This window comes from Carcharhinus amblyrhynchos, chromosome 18 (assembly GCF_965287045.1).
Source record: "Carcharhinus amblyrhynchos chromosome 18, sCarAmb.v2.hapA, whole genome shotgun sequence".
NCBI classification, from domain to species: Eukaryota; Metazoa; Chordata; class Chondrichthyes; order Carcharhiniformes; family Carcharhinidae; genus Carcharhinus; species Carcharhinus amblyrhynchos.
Genome location: NC_137341.1, coordinates 7656567 through 7675272, shown reverse-complemented (window position 1 = coordinate 7675272; position 18706 = coordinate 7656567). Strand labels below are relative to the sequence as shown.

General features: G+C 49.2%; 1 protein-coding gene across 2 annotated transcripts in view; it reads left to right on the top strand.

Annotated features, from left to right (window-relative positions):
• Positions 1 to 18202, top strand: part of lfng (LFNG O-fucosylpeptide 3-beta-N-acetylglucosaminyltransferase) — a 33296-nt gene extending 15094 nt beyond the window's left edge. Inside the window, exons 2-8 of one of the 2 annotated variants that reach the window (XM_080206307.1) lie at positions 4608 to 4656; positions 6983 to 7082; positions 10158 to 10311; positions 11002 to 11087; positions 12892 to 13057; positions 13167 to 13252; positions 16389 to 18202. In XM_080206307.1, the coding sequence (XP_080062433.1) occupies positions 4608 to 4656; positions 6983 to 7082; positions 10158 to 10311; positions 11002 to 11087; positions 12892 to 13057; positions 13167 to 13252; positions 16389 to 16455 (708 nt within the window). In that variant the 3' untranslated portion in view covers positions 16456 to 18202. Of the gene's footprint in view, positions 1 to 4607; positions 4657 to 6979; positions 7083 to 10157; positions 10312 to 11001; positions 11088 to 12891; positions 13058 to 13166; positions 13253 to 16388 lie in introns of both variants that reach the window. The other variant, XM_080206306.1, reaches the window with a different exon arrangement.
• The last annotated feature ends 504 nt before the right edge of the window (positions 18203 to 18706 follow it).

Here is an 18706-nt window from a genome sequence, read left to right as displayed (position 1 = left end):
GCCCACTCCACACCTCTGTGATTGTGATGTGGATAATCCCTGTGACAATCCAACCAAGCTAATTGATGTTCGCAAGAACTAGCACTGATGTAGTGGGAGACAAAGATGTGGTCCCCTGGAAATTTGGAGCTATCCTATAATGAACCGATATTGATGGTTCTTCCTGCATCCATTGGCTGGCTATTCCACTGGGGAGTGCATCATAGGTTTAATCAATTCCCTCGTTTGGTCCTGTGCTCAAAGAACGGCTCTGTGGCACAGTGGTTAGCACCGCTGCCTCATAGCGCCAGGGACATGAGTTCGATTCCCAGCTTGGGTCACTGTACGGGTCTGCACATTCTCCCTGTATCTAAGTGGGTTTCCTCCGGGTTCTCCAGTTTCCTCCCAGAGTCCAAAGATAAGCAGGTTAGGTGGATTGGCCATGCTAAATTGCCTCTTTGTGTCATGTGCACTAACTAGGGTCAATGCATGGGGTTTTGGGATAGGGCCTGGGTGGGATTGTGGTTGGTACAGACTCAATGGGCTGAATGGCCTCCTTCTACGTAACCTACAACCTGCAGCAGGAATTGCGGGATAGCAATCGGGGACCGTGGCCTTCACCTCCCTCTTCCCAAATGCAGGAATGCTGAGGTCAATTGGTTGCAATGTATCAATCCCTTACCTCCTCCCAAATCACCCCATATCGTTCACAGTTGGATAGACTTGCCATCAAACCATGATCAGTACAACTCAGTACCACGCAACACCACTGGGGAGCTCTGCGTTAATATTTGTTGCAAAATCGGCAAGCCTCATGTTTGGCATCATTTCAGGTGGCTGACAGGATTCTTGAAGATCCACGCCTGCCTTTGGGATCGCTTGCCCAGTCCCACTTGGATGACCTGAGCCTCTCACAGCCCCCACTGCTTTAATATCTTTCCCGATGCTGGATTCTGCAGGGTTAAATGTGCACCAAGTCAGTTGGTCTGCAGGGAGGGGTCGGTGTGGGTATAGTGACGATGCCCTTCATGGTCAAACAGCTTGCCAACTTTCCACCCATCTTGGCTTGCACAGGAGGAATGGCCAATTGATGGGAACTGTTGGCACCTGTTAAACAAGTTACCACGTTCTGGGGGAAGTGAGCTCAAAGGTGAAATTTGGAAGGAAAATTGCTAAAATTTGATCAAACACAAACAAGTATCCTGGTGTGTTCTAAGCACTGATGGACCGTAGCTTTGTATGAAAAGAATTACCATTGTTATCCAGCAATGAGAATATTTGTGCATGACCAGCACCTGATGAATTATTCTGATAAGAGGATTTAAAAGAGATGGAATTTTAGACACTGAAAGCATCATGGGGTATGGGAAGAGAGCTGGATGTTGGCGTTTGAGACAAACCATGATCACATTGAATGGCAGGCAGGTGCGACGGGCTGAATGGCCTACTTTTCCTATTTTCTATGTGATGTCTGGTGGAATACGAAGGCTTTTCCGTAAAAAGCCTTCGCGTAAAGTTGGTAACAAATCTGTGGTGTGTGCTGTTCAGGTGCACGGTGGCACAGGGGTTAGCATTGCTGCCTCAGCGCCAGGGTTCAGTTCTGGCTTGGGTGACTGGGTGGAGTCTGCACATCCTCCCTGTGTCTGCGTGGGTTTTCTCCCATACTCCAGAGATGCATGGGTAAGGTTGATTGGCCATGCTGAATTGCCCCTTACTGTCGGAGGGGGGGCTAGCAGGATTATGGGAATAGGGCTTGGGGATGGGGTGCGGGGGGGGGGGGGGGTGTAGATTGTTGTTGATGTAGGCTTGATGGGCTAATTGTTCTGTGATTCGCAATAGAAGGATCTGCATCAACCCCAAAGGTGCACTTCAGTGGGTCATTCATGTGCGTAAGCTGCTCAAAAATGTGGACAACGCTTTGTCCCAAATTCCACCAGCTCTCCCGTGAAATAAAGCACAGTGAGTCTTGCCAAGTTACAGACGACAGCAGAATGTGTTGCCGCACACGAAAGCTGGTAATGAAACTTACAGGTGGCCAGAAGGCGTCCCTTTAACTTAAAAGAGTGAGCTCGGTCCCCTCCCTCGCTCCCTCCACCCCCCCCCCCCCCCCCACCCCAGCACCACCTTTGTTTAAATCGCTCAGCTGTATGCTAATCAGTTAAAACATGTTTTTACTTTCCCTTGCTGACGACTTAATTCAAGCTCGGAATCCTTGCCATTGTGAGGAGAGTTTTAAAGCGGGTTGGGGAGCGGTATGCCTTGAATACACAGGGACTTGTGTGGCACTGGAGCAGAAGTTATTCTGTTTCCCCTTTGCAAACCAACCCCCCCCTCCCCTTTTGTCAGTTCCTTTCTCTCTCTCTCTATCCCTCTGCATTGTTCTGGTATCTGAAGTCGACAGATGGTTATGCAGTGCGTGCCTCCTTTAGCCCACCCCCTGCTCTTAAATATTTGTTTTTTCTGCTGGGAGTTGAGTCCTCAGCTGTCTTAACTTGCCGACTCCTCTATATACACACACACACACACACACGCACCCTCCTCCCGCACACCACAACCCACTCTGCCCTGAGTGCAAACACAATGGCAGCCTCTCTGAACTGCTCACCAGCTGCCTGCAGTTAGCTGTTCAAACAGGCAGGTAAGTGGCGCGAATGCACTTTGGCACCAGCTCAGAGACACACACACACACACACACACTCAGAGGTTAGCTCCTGCTCCCATGCAACCGGCCCAAAGTGACTCACTGCAGCCGTGTCAGTGTAGAAACATGTCTGTAAAAGAGGTCTGGCCTAAAGATAAAGCAAGCCAAGTGGCGTAAGACTGGCAGCAGTGCCAAGAGGTGTTCATAGAATGCAGAAGGAGGCCCATGGAATCTGCACTGACCATAATCCCACCCGAGCCCTAACCTCTTTACCCCACTTATTTAACCTGCTCGTCGCTAAGGGGCAACTTAACATGGCCAACCGAACAAACTCTCACATCTTTGGAGTGTGGGAGGAAACTGGAGCACCCAGAGGAAACCCACGCAGACGCGGGGAGAACGTGCAGACTTCACACAGACAGCGGCCCAAGCCGGGAATCGAACCCGGCACCCTAGGGCGCTGTGAGGCAGCGGCGCTAAGCGCTGTGCCGGCCAGGAGGCTTCGTCAGAGTTGGCGTGAAGTCCGCTCCACAGCGCCTGAGGTGTTATCCTGTCCCACCCACAGCGTATCGCTTCCTAAATGAAGGAAAGTGGTCGTAGGGAAGAGAAGCCCAAGGGACGTTGAAAGAAGAGTTGTCGCGATGCTGGAGTCGCACTCGTACCGCAGAGTATCGTGCCTTTTAAAGTTTTCGAATGAACAAAGCCGAGTTGCATTCGAAGAGAAAAATAATTCTTCAGTGAGCTGCTGGATTGCTACTTGCAGTCACTTGATGGTTAACACGCTGGCACTTTGAGGCACTGGCTATTGGTGAATGGTTATGCTTCTTGGTGACAGGCTATGTTACAATGGTCCTTATGTTAAGGGATCCCAGGGGTCACCCCTCCTCTTTGTCCTCGGTTACTTGTAGAGCTGGGATGCTGTGGAGCTCTGGACAGGTTGCTATGGAGAGGCAGCGGCTAAACACAGAGAGCGACACAACAGATCTTTATGTGGGGAGGTTTGCTTCTCATTGCTTCCCATTTCTTTCCCCAACCCCCCTGACCCTCCCCTCATCACCATCACCCCCACCCCCACCCCCTTTCCACATTTTGAGCTTGTTTGACTTGTTTAAGCTCTGTTTGGAATAAATTTAGCATTATTCCGAGTCACTGCAAGCTCTGGTGACACTGGGTAGTCTGGGAATAAAAATCAAGGCTGACAAAGCAGGTGGGGTAGTGCTGGTGGGAGAGGGTAAACTGAGCAGGTGGATTTGGGCAGAGGCTTGCCCTTGGGGGGAAGTGCGGGGGAGGATCAGCTAACAAGAATTTGAATCACTTTACACAAGTTATTCTCAGCAAGAAGAACCCCAAAACGAACAACCCATGAATTTCTACGCAATTGTGTCCGTAAAGTAATGACGGCTACTTTTTGTGTTAGGTAAGAACAGAAGAAATAGGAACAGGAGTAGGCCATCTAGCCCTTCGAGCCTGCCCCGCCATTCAATAAGATCACGGCTGATCTGAAGTGGCTCAGTTCCACTTTCCCGCTTTCTCCCCATAACCCTTAATTCCCCTGCCTACCAAAAACCTATCCACCCGCGTCTTAAATATAGTTAGCGAGGTAGCCTCCACCACTTCAACGGGCAGAGAATTCCAGAGATTCACCACCCTTTGAGTGAAGAAGTTCCTCCTCAACTCCTTTCTAAACTGCTCCCCCCTTATCTTGAGGCTGTGCCGTCTCGTCCCTCTAGTCTCGTGTTGTATGGAATCACTTCATAGAACACTACAGGCCCTTCGGCCCTCAGTGTTGTGCTGAGCTATGTCTGAACCCAAGATCAAGCTATCCCACTGAGAAATAAAGTCTGTACACAGCCACATCCACAAATTTTCTATTTCTGCATCCCTTCCAGTAATACTTCGCCGTCGCAACATCACAGATCCTTAGAAATAGCAGCCTGGCTCTTAGTGGACTGGTTTGAAGTTCATGTTCCCTCATTTTGTTTTCCAGACGTATATTTTCACTGATGGAGAGGACGAGGAACTAAAGAAAAAGACAGGTGAGCCGTGGGAACTCTCTCTGGGGTCGCACGGGGTCCTTGCTGTTACACCCGCCCCTCTATCTGGAAGGGAACTCTCGTCTCATAACCACTAATGATGAGATGCCCCAGCATTTCGGACAGCCGTCTGTTCACTGAGATCAATTAGCCAAAAAAAAAAGGAACATGGGTATCCTTCTGCTGTCAGGAGTAATCTCTCATTCAGTGAGGCTGCAAAGCGTTAGAGAGTTGAAGGGGATTGATTTTATCCCACAAACAAGCCCACCATTCTGGTTGTGAGTGATTATTCAATTGTGGCAAATGTATTGACTAATTAGTTCCAGGAGTAAACTAAAACTGTGGTCAGATGAAGCAGTTTGGTTTCTAGTGTGATTGCTGTTTGATTAAAAATGTGGATTTGTTACAACAGAGACCCCCCCCCCCCCCCTGCCCCATGTGGGGAGTTGATTTGAGTAAAGATGGGGTGCCTTCAGGCCATTGTCTGAGCACCATGGGTGGTATAGTGGCACAGTGGTTAGTACGGCGGCTTCACAGCGCCAGGGCCTGGGTTCCATTCTGATTTGGGTGACTGTGCAGAGCTCATGAGTTCTCCCCACGTCTGGGTGGGTTTCCTCCAGGTGCCCCGGTTTCCTCCCGCGGTCCAAAGGTGTGCACGTTAGATGGATTGGCCATGCTAAGTTGTGCCTTAGTGTACAAAGATTTGCGGGTTTGGTGGATTGGCCATCCTAAATTGACCCCGAGTGTCCAAAGATGTGTAGGTTAGGCGGATTAACTATGCTAAATTGTCCTTAGTGTACAAAGATGTGTAGGTTAGGTGGGTTGGCCATGTTAAATTGCCCCTCAGTGTCCAAAAATGTACATGTTAAGTAGATTGGCCATGATAAATTGTGCCTTAGTGTACAAAGATGTGTAGGTTAGGTGGATTGGCCATGCTAAGTTGTGCCTTAATGTCTAAAGATGTGTAGGTTAGGTGGATTGGCCATGCTAAATTGTGCCTTAATGTCTAAAGATGTGTAGGTTAGGTGGATTGGCTATGCCGAATTGTGCCTCAGTGTACAAAGATTTGCGGGTTAGGTTGATTGGGCATGTTAAATTGCCCCTCAGTGTCCAAAAATGTGCGTGTTAGGTGGATTGGCCACGCTAAATTGTGCCTTAGTGTCAGGGGGATTGGCAGGGTAAATATGTGAGGTTATGGGGATAGGGCCTGGGTGGGCTGAATGGCCACCTCCTGCACTGCAGGGATCCCGTGAACCTTTTGAGTGCCCCCCCCCCCCCCCCTGTATTTTTGAAGTCCCAAAGTGATGATTATGATGGATAGTTGTCAGCGTCTCATAACTCGGGGCCCTATTCAACTCAAACTTTCCCACTGTCTACCACCTGTCGCGTGGGATGCCGTTGAATAAAATTGATTGAGAAGAAGAAGGAGGAAAAAAAAAGGCTGGTTGCCATGGGGATTGTGGCTGCCCTGACTCCAGACTGAGCAGGAACATGTAAGTTCCGAGCACTGACTCACATCCCCCCCTACCCACCCCCGGCTGCTTGCTGCAAAACTGCAGCTGTCTGCAAATTTGTTTGTGTTGTTACCAAACGCTGCAACTTAAATGGTTCTAAGCTGCTTCACCCGTGGGTCAGTCTGCACAGACCCGGTGAAAGAAAGGAGAAGTGGGGGGGTGGGAGGGGAGAGGATAGAAAGAAACTTTGTTTGTTAACTGGAGTTTTGGCTCTGCTGTGTGGTGAGGCCATCCCAAAATCTCACTTCCTTTTCCAGCACGCGTTAGAAGGCCGGATTCTCGTTCATCCGAGCGGGAAAATGTGTTGGCTCCAGGATTCCTGAACTTGTCGTTCAACGAGCGTGACGCCCGCTGCTGTCACGTGCTTGTGTCCATCTGTAGCCTTTGCCCAGTGTCCCCCCCCCGTGTAAAGCCTTAGGGGTGGCACAGTGGTTAGCACCGCTGCCTCACAGCGCCAGGGACTTGGGTTCGATTCCCGGTTGAGGGGGGATCACTGTCTGTGTGCAGTTTGCACGTTCTCCCCGTGGGTTTCCTCCGGGTGCTCCGGTTTTCCGCCACAGTCCAAAGTAGTTAGGTGCGTCAGTCCGGCAAAATTGTGCCTTAGTTTACAAAAAAGGTGTGCGGGTTAGGCGGATTGGCCGTGTTAAATTACCCCTTAGCGTCAGAGGGACTGGCAGGGTAAATGTTGGGGGTTACGGGGATAGGGTCAGGGTAGGATTGTGTCCGATGCAGGGCTCGATGGGCCAAATGGCCTCCTGCAGCACGGTAGGGATTCGGTGTCATCGCTAATGTGAGTTTCCTTTCCCCACTAGCAGGCCACACGGTCAACACTAACTGCTCAGCTGCCCACAGCCGACAAGCTCTGTCCTGCAAGATGGCGGTGGAATACGACAAGTTTATTGAATCAGGAAAAAAGTAAGTAACGGAGGGGGAAAGGCACGAGAGCAGTGGCTCCTCGAGTGCTCTTATAGAGAACTGCATCACATGCTATACTGATTTGATTTATTATTGTCACATTAAAGTTTTAAGTTTAGTGTTACAATAAGCTGACATTAACACTGCAATGAAGTTACTGTGAAAATCCCCCAGTCGCCACACTGTTCGGGTACACTGAGGGAGAACTTAGCACGGCCAATGCACCTAACCGGCACATCTTTCGGACGGAGAGAGGAAACCCACGCAGACATGGGGAGAGTGTACAGTTATTCATCCACACCAACAGTGACTCGAGTCAATTGAACCCGGAATCCCTGGAACTGTGCCACCGCGCGTGTGTTGGGATACAGTGAAAAGTATTGTTTCTCGCGCGCTACATAGGCAAAACATATCGTTGATAAAAAACATAGAGGAATAGGAAAAGGATACAATGCAGGAGATAGTGTTGCAGCCACGGGTAGGGTGAAGGGAAAGATTAGCTTAATATAGGATAGGACACTTCAAAAGTCTGATGACAACAGGGAAGAAGCTGTTTTAGCACAGGTCGGTAAGCGTTTTCAGACTTTTGTATCTTTTTCCCGACGGAAGAAGGTGGAAGCGAGTATGTCCGGGTTAGCGTGGGGTCTGGGTGACGCTGACTGCTTTCCCGAGGCAGCAGGAAGTGTGGATGGAATCAGCGGGTGGGAGGCTGGTTTGTTTGACGGACTGGGCTACTCTCGCAGCCTGTTGTAGTTTCTAGTGGTCTTGGTCAGGAGCAGGAGCCATACCAAGCTATGATACAAATGGAAACAAATGCTTTCTATGGTGCATCTGTGAAAGTTGGAGCGGAAATGCTGAATTTGCTTATCCTTTTGAGAAATTGGTAACAGGTATTCAGAATTTGTCCAGACCCTTCAAGGTTTTGACTGCCTCTATCAAATTTTTTGGATGTTTTTAAGGCAAGGATAGATACATTTTTGAACAGTAAAGGAATTAAGGGTTATGGTGAGCGGGCGGGCAAGTGGAGCTGAGTCCACAAAAAGATCAGCCGTGATCTTATTGAATGGTTCGAGGGTCCAGATGAACTACTCGTTCTTATCAAATCGCCTCTCAATCTTGTTTTCCCTGACTCTAAGTTCTCCAATCTAACTGCATAACTGAAGTTCCTCATCCCTGGAACGATTCTTGTGGATCTTTTCGACACTTCCTACAATGCCGTTGCGTCCTTCCAAAAGTGATATGAATTTAGAGGAAGAGCCAGAATTCAGCCTCAGGACCCCTGCCCTAAGGGTGGCACAGTGGTTAGCACTGCTGTCTCACAGCGCCAGGGACCTGAGTTCAATTCCCGGCTTGGGTCACTGTCTGTGTGGAAGTTGGCACGTTCTCCCTGTGTCTGCCTGGGTTTCTTCTGGGTACTCTGGTTTCCTCCCACAGATGTGCACATTGGGTGGATTGGCCATGCTAAATTGCTACCTTGTGGCCAAAGATGTGTCGGTTAGGGGGATTAGTGGGGTAAATACATGGAGTTGTGGGGATAGGGCCTGGGTAAGATGCTTCGCCAGTGAATCAGTGCGGACCTGATGAGCCTCATCTTGCACTGTAGGGATTCTAAGGAGAGAGAGAAAATGATCTCAGCCAGGATTCTGGCTACTCCCTATTGTGCACTGACTCCATTACATGGAAGGAATTTGAGTGAGAGCAGGTTCAGGCGATGCTACGGTGGGGGGGGTGACCCTGGGCCGAGAATATATCTCTGCGTTCCTGGGGTTATGTGAAGAATAGCTAAGGGGCAAAGCACTAGGGAGCTGAGGTGACCTAAAGAGCACCTTGGAGAAAAGGGGGTTGAAGGGGAAGGAAGTAAATGCAGCAAAGCAGTGGTGTAGAATGGAATGAAATCTGAACCCAGTCAAGCTCTCAGTTAAGCTATCATAAAACTGCAACATTCCTGAAGCTATTTGATAGTTTGGTTCGAGGGCTGCTGTAATCTGGTGGGAATATGCTTCACGTAAATGTTTTATTTTCAATATTGAGGTTGGTCTCCCTTCCTCCTTCCCTGATTTCTCCCCACCCCAGCCGCCTCTACCCAACAGAGCGTAATGACATGCTATGGATACATACGCTTCTATGGATACCACTAGCCTACGTGCCCATTCTTTTCACATAAGCCTTTGTGTGTACGCAAGAGATTGGGATATTCAACCGTGAAGGTATCACAGCCAGGATGGATCCCACTCTTAAGCTTATTTATTTATAATTTAAAGATTAAAAGCTTATTTATTAGCGTCACAAGTGGGCTTACGTTCACACTGCAATGCAGTTACCGTGAAAATCCCCTAGTCGCCACACTGGCGCCTGTTCGGGTACACTGAGGGAGAATTTAGCACGGCCGGTGCACCTGACCAGCACGTCTTTCGGACTTTGTGAGGAAACCGGAGCACCCGGAGGAAACCCACGCAGACACGGGGAGGATGTGCAAACGCCACACAGTGACTCAAGCTGGGAATCGAACCCGGATCGCTGGTGCTGTGAAGCAGCAGTGCTAACCACTGTGCCACCATGCCATCTTCTGAGCCGTTCCTCACTCTTAACCTTCGCAATCTCAGGGAGGGACTCGCGTTTGCTGCCAGCCGCGGGTCACTGTCTGTGCGGAGCTTGCACTTTCTCCCCGTGCCTGCGTGGGTTTCCTCCGGGTGCTCCGGTTTCCTCCCACATTCCAAAGATGTGCGGGTTAGGTTGATCGGCCGTACTAAATTGCCCCTTAGTGTCAGGGGATTCGTGGGATAAATACGCGACGTTACTTGTATAGGGCCTGGGTGGGATTGTGGTTGGTGCAGACTCAATGGGCTGAATGGCCTCTGTCTGCACTGGAGGGAATCGATGATTCTGAGGTGAGAGAGGTGGAGAATGAGATTAAGAAGGAGTTGTTTGAAAGAGGGCGAGAGAATAAAAATAAGGGAGAGCACATGAGAGAGAGAGAGAGAGAGAGGCAGATGGAGTGAAGAGAGGAGCGTGGAGATCATTTGACCAGTTAATGTTGGGATCTCTGGAACTGATGTTACCATTCTACCTTTACAGATGGTTTTGTCATGTGGATGATGATAATTATGTGAATACCCGCACCCTGGTGAAGCTGTTGGCACAGTACCCACACACCCAGGACATTTACATTGGGAAACCAAGTCTGGACCGACCCATCGAAGCCACGGAAAGGATCAGCGATAATAAAATGGTAGGTGTGGAGACACTGATGCAAGACATGATGGAGTGAATCGATCGTTAGTGGAGATTGGCACGGATGGCTGTTTAACAGAATTTCCCAAGTGGGCAGAGCAATAGTTAACCTTCAGCTGTTTAAAAAGAAAGGCTTGCATTACTTTCTCAGGACACCCCAGACTTTTTTGTACAGCCAGCAAATCTCTTTCTGAAATGTGGCCCCTGTTGTAATGTATAAAATGGGGCAGCCTGTTTGTGCACTGCAAGATCCCACAGTGCGACAATGGCCAGGTATTGATGGAGACCAGTCCACCCAGGCGAACTCCCTACTCCTCTTTGAAACAGTGCCATGGAATCTTCTACCCCCACCTAAGCGGACACCTCTGACAATGCAGCACTGTCTCAGTACTGCACAGAGAGGGGATACTAGCCAAGGTTTCTGGAGTCCAGTCACTGGAGGAACAATCTAGAAGCTTCTATCTCTGAGCCGAGGGTGCCACCAACTAAATCGTGGTTAAGGCAGAGAATAAATCTTCAGGGAAGGGGTTTGGCATCCTGGGTCACCCTGTCCCTGGAAATTGGAGAAACTAACTTGGGTATCTTGCTACATCTTTGTGCCAGTGCCATTGTGTTTCTTGGAGTTGATTGGGAAGTGAGAGCGTTGAAAGAGGATGGTAATTTGTTTAACATTGTTCTTCTCTCGCAGCGCCCAGTACATTTCTGGTTTGCGACTGGTGGGGCTGGATTCTGTATCAGCCGAGGACTGGCGCTGAAGATGAGTCCCTGGGCAAGGTACGGGCACACACGCCTTGAGTATTTGCACGTTGTCTGCAGTAGCTGTTTTCTGACTGGGACTTTTTTGAATAATAAACCAATTTTCCCACATTTAGTCAAACGAGTGACACACATTTATTCCTTTCCCAACCAGCCAAGTGAGAAATCGATTTCAAGCTTGACGCAATCCTGCTTGCATACATTTTAAACGTTCAAATGAAATATTTAATACCACTTTGCCACCACATCCCTATGCCTGATACAGTTGTGACTGTCTCTGGATTAGTAATCCCCAGGGTAATGTTCTGGGGACCTGGATCCAAGTTCCACTATGGTCTAAAAATCTGGTATTAAAAGTCTATTGTCAATTGTAGGAAAAACCCATCTGGTTCACTATTGCCTTTGAGGAAAGGAAATCTGCCATCCTTAGCTGGTCTGGCCTACAGATCCACAGCAATTACTGGGGCCATTTCAGAGAGCAGTTAAAAGACTGGGGTGGCACAGTGGGGCGACACAGTTGTTAGCACGGCTGCCTCATCGTGTCAGGGATCCCGGTTCCATTCCAGCCTTGGGTGACTGTGTGGAGTTTGCAATTATAAGAAGATAAGAACATAAGAAATAGGAGCAGGAGTAGGCCATCTAGCCCTTCGAGCCTGCCCCGCCATTCAATAAGATCACAGCTGATCTGTCGTGGCTCAGTTCCACATTCCCGCCCTCTCCCCATAACCCTTAATCCCCTCTCTTATCAAAAACCCATCAACCCGCGTCTTAAAAATATTTAGCGAGGCAGCCTCCACCACTTCAACGGGCAGAGAATTCCAGAGATTCACCACCCTTTGAGTGAAGAAGTTCCTCCTCAACTCCGTTCTAAACCGCTCCCCCCCTTTATCTTGAGGCTGTGCCCCCTAGTCCTACTGTCTTTTATGAGCGGGAAGAGTCTCTCCACCTCTACCCTATCCATCCCATTCCTCATCTTATACGTCTCAATGAGATCTCCCCTCATTCTTCTAAACTCTAACAAGTACAAGCCTAGTTTATTCAGCCTCTCCTCATAGCTCAACCCCCTCAACTCCGGTATCAGCCTAGTAAACCTCCTCTGCACTCCCTCCAAGGCCAAAATATCTTTGCGCAGGTGCGGCGCCCAAAACTGCACACAGTACTCCAGCTGCGGCCTCACCAATGCCCTATACAGCTGCAGCAAGACCTCCCTACTTTTATCCCCGTGTCTACGTGGGTTCCCTCTGAGAGCTCCGGGGGGGGGGGAGGGGGGCGGTGGGCAGCATGACGGCACAGCGTTAGCACCAGTGCCTCACAGTGACAGGGACCTGGGTTTGATTCCCGGCTTGGGTGATTGTGCAAACTCCACGTAGGCATTCTCCCCACGTCTCGGGTTTCGTCCGGGTTCTCCGGTTTCCCCGGACAGTGCAAAAATATACTCGTTGGGCTGATTGGCCATGCTAAATTAACCGTAGTGTCAGGAAGATTAGCAGGATAAATACATGGGGTTACAGAGATAGGGTGGGATTGTCATCAGCGCTGGCTCGATGGGCCAAGTGGCCTCCTGCACTGTAGGGATTTTATGACTCTTAACTGCCCTCTGAAATGGGCTTATTTGTAGGGTAATTAAGCCCGAAAGGCTGGCCTCACCAGCGACACCCACATCCAAAGAAGTAAAAAATAAGATTGTCTGTATAAATCTGCATAGCTAATCTTAATTGATGAGGGTTTGTTGGGCATTTGAATTTTTTGTTACGAGCCTCCCCAGCTGGGGTGAGCTGCCTTGAACCGAGCACCAATTTCTGCTTCCTCCATTGCTCCACAGCGGAGGGCACTTCATGAACACTGCGGAGAAAATCCGCCTTCCCGACGACTGCACCATCGGCTACATCATCGAGGCCATTCTGGGAGTGAGACTGATCCGGAGTAACCTGTTCCACTCGCACTTGGAGAACCTGCAGCAAGTCATGAGAGCAGACATTCCCAACCAGGTAAGCAGCGGACATGGCAGCCAATCCAACAGTATTTTAGTAATAGATCGTGCCGGTTCCTCAGGAAGAAATGTCACACCGTTAAGAATCGAACCGCTCTGTATTTCAGGTGACGTTGAGCTACGGCACATTTGAAAACAAAAGGAACGCCATTAACCTGAAGGGAGGTTTCTCCATCGAGGAGGATCCCTCTCGGTAAGTGTGAGATTCCATCGCCGTGCGTGAATCCAGCGGCCTAGTTCATATGGGCGGCACAGTGGTTAGCACTGCTGCTTCACAGCTCCAGGGTCCTGGGTTCGATTCCCGGCTCGGGTCACCGTCTGTGAGGAGAGTGCACATTCTCCTCGTGTCTGCGTGGGTTTCCTCCGGGTACTCGGGTTTCCTCCCACAGTCCAAAGATGTGCTGGTTGGGTTGATTGGCCACGCTGAGAAATTGCCCCTTAGTGTCCAGGGATGCGTAGGTTCGAGGGATTAGTGGGTGAAATATGTGGGGATACGGGGATAGGGCCTGGGTGGGATTATGGTCAGTGCAGACTCAATGGGCCGAAGGGCCTCTTTGCGCACTGTAGGGTTTTATGAGTCGACGATTCTATAAAGCACGTGCTTTGTTACTGATGTGCTCCAAACATAGCATTCGGTGCAAAAGTAGCCCATTCAGCTCCTCAAACCTGCTCTGCCTTAGGATCGTGGCTGCCCATGGGCTCTATTGGAGCTAAAGGGGTCAAGGGACACTGGAGAAAGGAGGCAATTTAATGATCAAAATGAATGGCGGAGCAGACTCGAAGGGCCGAATGGCCTACTCCTGCTTCTCGTTTTTGTGATCTGTTTACGTTTCGAATTCCACATTCCCGTCTACCTCCCTTGCCTAACAAGAACCTTGGGTGAGATTCCCCGGCCTCTGTGCGCCTCCCGCCGGCAGGAGGTGGCGTGTCGTTTGCTGGCGGCGGGATTCTCTGGTCCCGCCTCTGCCAGTGGGAATTTCCATTGATATCACCCCAAGCCGGAGGGAAACCCATGGGCTCCCGGCGGGACCGGAGAATCCCGCCGGCGTGAGCGGCCGGACGATTCCAGCCCTCGTCTACCTCTGCCTTAAAAATATTCAACGGCCCTCCCTTTGGAGGCAGAGAGTTCCAAAGTCACACAACCCTCGTCGCCAATAAAACCTCTAACCCCATTCCGATCGCTGCTGAGAATCTCATTTCTGCTGTTATAAAGTGTGCAGAAACTAATTCTTATAAAGGCGGTTTCCTCTTTGTAGTTAACTTGCTGGAGAACCACTGAAGAGACAAATACCAATTGCATTAAGCAAGCATCTTGTGGTGTATAAAGAGCTATCTGCGTTCTGTTGTATACTTAAGGCAGTTTCTTTACTTACGTTTTGTGCTTTGATGATATTGGTCAATGTCGGAAGGGGTGGGCGAGGGTTGCTGGCGAGTCAAAGCCCTTTTTGGAAAAGCTTGCAAGCCAGAATCACAAATTGAAGAGATTAGGGCAGAGGGCCCATGATTTTCTAGCCGTTAACAGAAATGATCAAGATTTGTGGGCAGTGCCCTCAGTAGGACTGTTTCCATAGACATCAGCTGGAAGGTGGATGGGGCAGAAGGGGGGGGTGAGGGGGCAGATTACATGCCTTCAGTAAGCCAAGCAGCGGAACACTAATCCATGCAAGTGGCTGCACTTAATGAGTTCAACACAACCAAGGGCGGCACAGTGGTTAGCACTGCTGCGTCACAGCGCCAGGGAGCCAAGGTTCAATTCCCAGCACTGTGCCGAGTCTGCACGTTCTCCCCATGTCTGTATGGGTTTCCTCCAGGTGCTGCGGTTCCCTCCCACAATCCGTACGACGTGCTGGTCGGATGGATTGGCCCTGCTAAATTCTCCCTCGAGTGTGGCGATTTTTGCACTGAAACTTCATTGCAGTGCTAATGTAAGCCAATTTGTGACACTAATAAGTGAACTTAGAATCAACTTTAATCCGGGGTGTTATTAAAGTTGGAACCATTTGCAACTCCAATCGCTCCTGTATCAGAAGTCTCGGAAGAACCCAGCCTGCCAGGTGTCACCCGAGCTATTCCGAACAAATGTGTACCTGGAAAGAACCCAAATACCTGTGCTGTGATAAGAACCTTGGCTTGTTTAATTGAACAAACAATTGAGTTTGATAACTCTGGCGTGGCAGTAATTCTGTCTGCAGTTCATTGTCCAGAGGCAGTGATAGATTTGTTCAGCAGTACAGGGTGATAAATGAAATAAGTTTAAACTGTAAATCTTACACCCCACAAAGCTCTGCATTATATTCAGATCTTTCCACTCAATATCAGTCACTAACTTGAAGTGGAAACAATTGTAATTGCAAGTCATTTTAACTGTAAGTTACAAGAGGTGACACAGTGGTTAGCACTGTTGCCTCACAGCACCAGGGACCTGGGTTCGATTTCCGGCTTGGGTCTGCGCAGAGTCTGCACATTCTCCCCACGTCTGCGTGGGTTTTCTCCGGGCGTTGCGGTTTCCTCCCACAGTCCGAAAGACGCGCCGGTTAGATGCATCGGCCGTGCTAAATTCTCCCTCGGTGTCCCCAAACAGGTGCCGGAGTGTGGCGACGAGGGGAATTTCACAGTAACTTCGTTGCAGCGTTAATGTAGAACATAGAAATAGAACGTAAAACATAAAAAAACCACAGCACAAACAGGCCCTTCGGCCCACAAGTTGCGCCAATCATACCTCTACCTACTAGGCTAACCCTCGATCTCCAAAAAGACCTGATCGAATCTGCCTCCTCCACCACCGCCGGCAGGCGATTCCACTCACCCACCACAGTAAATGTAAATTTGGGGCGGCACGGTAGCACAGCGGTTAGCGCTGCTGTTTCACAGCTCCAGGGTCCCGGGTTCGATTCCCGGCTCGGGTCACCGTCTGTGTGGAGTTTGCACGGACTCCTCGCGTCTGCGTGGGTTTCCTCCGGGTGCTCCGGTTTCCTCCCACAGTCGAAAGACGTGCGGGTTAGGTTGATCGGCCACGCTGAAAAATTGCCCTTTAGTGTCTAGGGATGCGTAGGTTAGAGAGATTAGTGGGTCTGATACGTAGGGATATGGGGGTAGGGCCTGGGTGGGATTGTGTTCGTTGCAGACTCGATGGGCTGAAGGGTCTCTTTCTGCACTGAAGGGTTCTATGATCGTAAATGTAAATTTACTTTTAAATTTAAACTTAGAGTAAATGTAAGCCTTAACTTGTGACTAATAAGCTTCAGCTTTAAGAGTTGTCTCATGTACCATTAAACTCAGTTTGTCTCATGTACCATTCAACTAATCGATTGTTGTCTTGTTTTCTCTAGGTTTCGCTCAATCCATTGCCTCCTGTATCCCGATACCCTGTGGTGTCCTCGCAACGTTACTTACTAACCTCCAACCTCGTCCCACGTAACCCCGGTAATCTGTAGGGGCTGTGGAGACCACTGTATATTTGGCTGTGAAGCTTTTTTTTGGTTGTTGTAGCAGTGTTAATGCACACTGCCAGATGTTAGTGCTGCTGTGCGGCCCAAATTTATCAATCGTCTTTAGTGTCTCTCTCTCTCTCTCTCTCTCCTGTTTGGTACGGAACAGAGCCACGCTCTGCGTCTGAGCAGGACGGGAAGCTATCAGACATCACAGATTGTGTGAGTGCGCGTACGTGTGTTGTGTAATTAATTTTCCCCGAGTGTGAAATTGCAAGTGTTGCCGATGTATCGGCTCATCTTTAGGAATGTAAACGACTCCTCCCAGAGCCGACCTTAAACATTCACTGCTTTTCACGGTGACACTTAAAAAGCCAGACATCAGCAGCGAGTTCTGCTCGCCCTGCTGAGGAAGGCTGCTCTGAGTTGGAGCCACTCTTTTCTAGGCAATATTTCAAAGATTCCATTTCAGCGGATGCTAAAACATGGGGCTGAAGAACGTTGAATAATTTCCAGTCAAATCTGGATTTTGTCTCAAGACCGCCCGAGGTGGGATTAAAAGATAATTTGAGATTTCCTGAAAGGATTCCTCTTAGTTTACCATCTGCCTTCAGCGGAGGGTGTCACTGGTGAAGCTCGTGTTCAAGGCTGGCTGTTGGAGGCTCTTAGACGCAGCCTCTGATTATTCCTGAGGTCTGTCTCTACATGAAAGCACTTTTCTTCCCTTGCTGTTAGAATCCTATGAATTAATGGCGTGTAAAAGGGTTGGCCACTCGTGCAACTCTTTCGGAATTAATTTGGAAAGTGTGCTGCACTAACAGTGAATGGAAGACTGACTGAAAATGCTGTTTGATTAATTCTATTAATCGTAATGTTTGGTATTGCGAAATATCACTCCATTGCAAAATATCACTGCATTGCAAAATGACTTCAAAGTGGTGTTACACACTGTAATTTTTTTAATAGAAGTCATAAGGCCACTTATTTGCAAATCTTTTTGTATCCTGTGAGAAATAACTGAGCCTAGTTGAAGAGGCTTTTTTGGTTTTTAAAAAGAAATCATTGAATCGTTGTCACTTCTTAAAAACTACTTGACTTTTGCCCTGTTTTTAACTCATCCTCTCCAATCATTTGTGTGGATCACATGGGTTACCTGAGGCCACTGTCTAAAATGGTAAAGTATTTACTCTGGGGGCGCATCATTGAAGCCCTACAGTGCAGGAGGCCATTTGGCCCATCAAGCCTACACCAGCAACAATCCCACCCAGGCCCTATCCCCTTGTCTTTGCCCCGCCAATTCCCCTGACACTAAGGGGCAACTTAGTATGGCCGATTAACTTAACCCGCACGTCTTTGGAGCGTGGGAGGGGACCGGAGCACCCGGAGGAAACCCACGCAGACACGGGGAGAACGTGCAAACTCCACACAGACAGCGAGCCAAGTCTGGAATCGAACCTGTGTCCCTGGCACCGAGAGGCAGCAGTGCTAACCACTGTGCCACCTACTTACGCCCATGTATTTTTATATTGATACTTGATTCCAGGCTAGAGAAGAAGAAATTCCCCATCTTACTCTGAGGCCGTTACGAGTGTAGCCTGCCGCCTCCTCATAAGAAATAGGAGCAGGAGTAGGCCATCTAGCCCCTCGAGCCTGCCCCTCCATTCAAAAAGATCATGGCTGATCTGAAGTGGATCCGTTCCACTTTGCCGCTTTCTCCCCATGACCCTTAATTCCCCTGTCTATCAAAAATCTATCTACCCGTGACTTAAATATATTCAGCGAGGTAGCCTTCACCACTTTAAAGGGCAGAGAATTCCAGAGATTCACCACCCTTTGAGTGAAGAAGTTCCTCCTCAATCCAAACTGCTCCCTTACCCCCCCACTCACACCCGCAACCTTATTTTGAGGCGGTGCCATCTAGTTCTGGTTTCCTTTCTAAGTGGAAAGAATCTCTCTACCTCTACCCGATCTAGCCCCTTCATTATCTTTTAAGTCTCTATAAGATCACCCCCCCCATCCTTCTAAACTCTAACAAGTACAGACCCCAGTCTTCTCACTGAGAGAAGTTTACTCAGCGCAAGCTAGACATCAAACCTGTTTTCCACTGAGCACATTTAATATTTTCTTGACGACATCTTTTAACGTGAAACTGCATCATTTTTTCCGAACCCTTTCTTTCACGCCCCGTCAGAGTTGCGCAAATCCTCGCTGCTCGATTT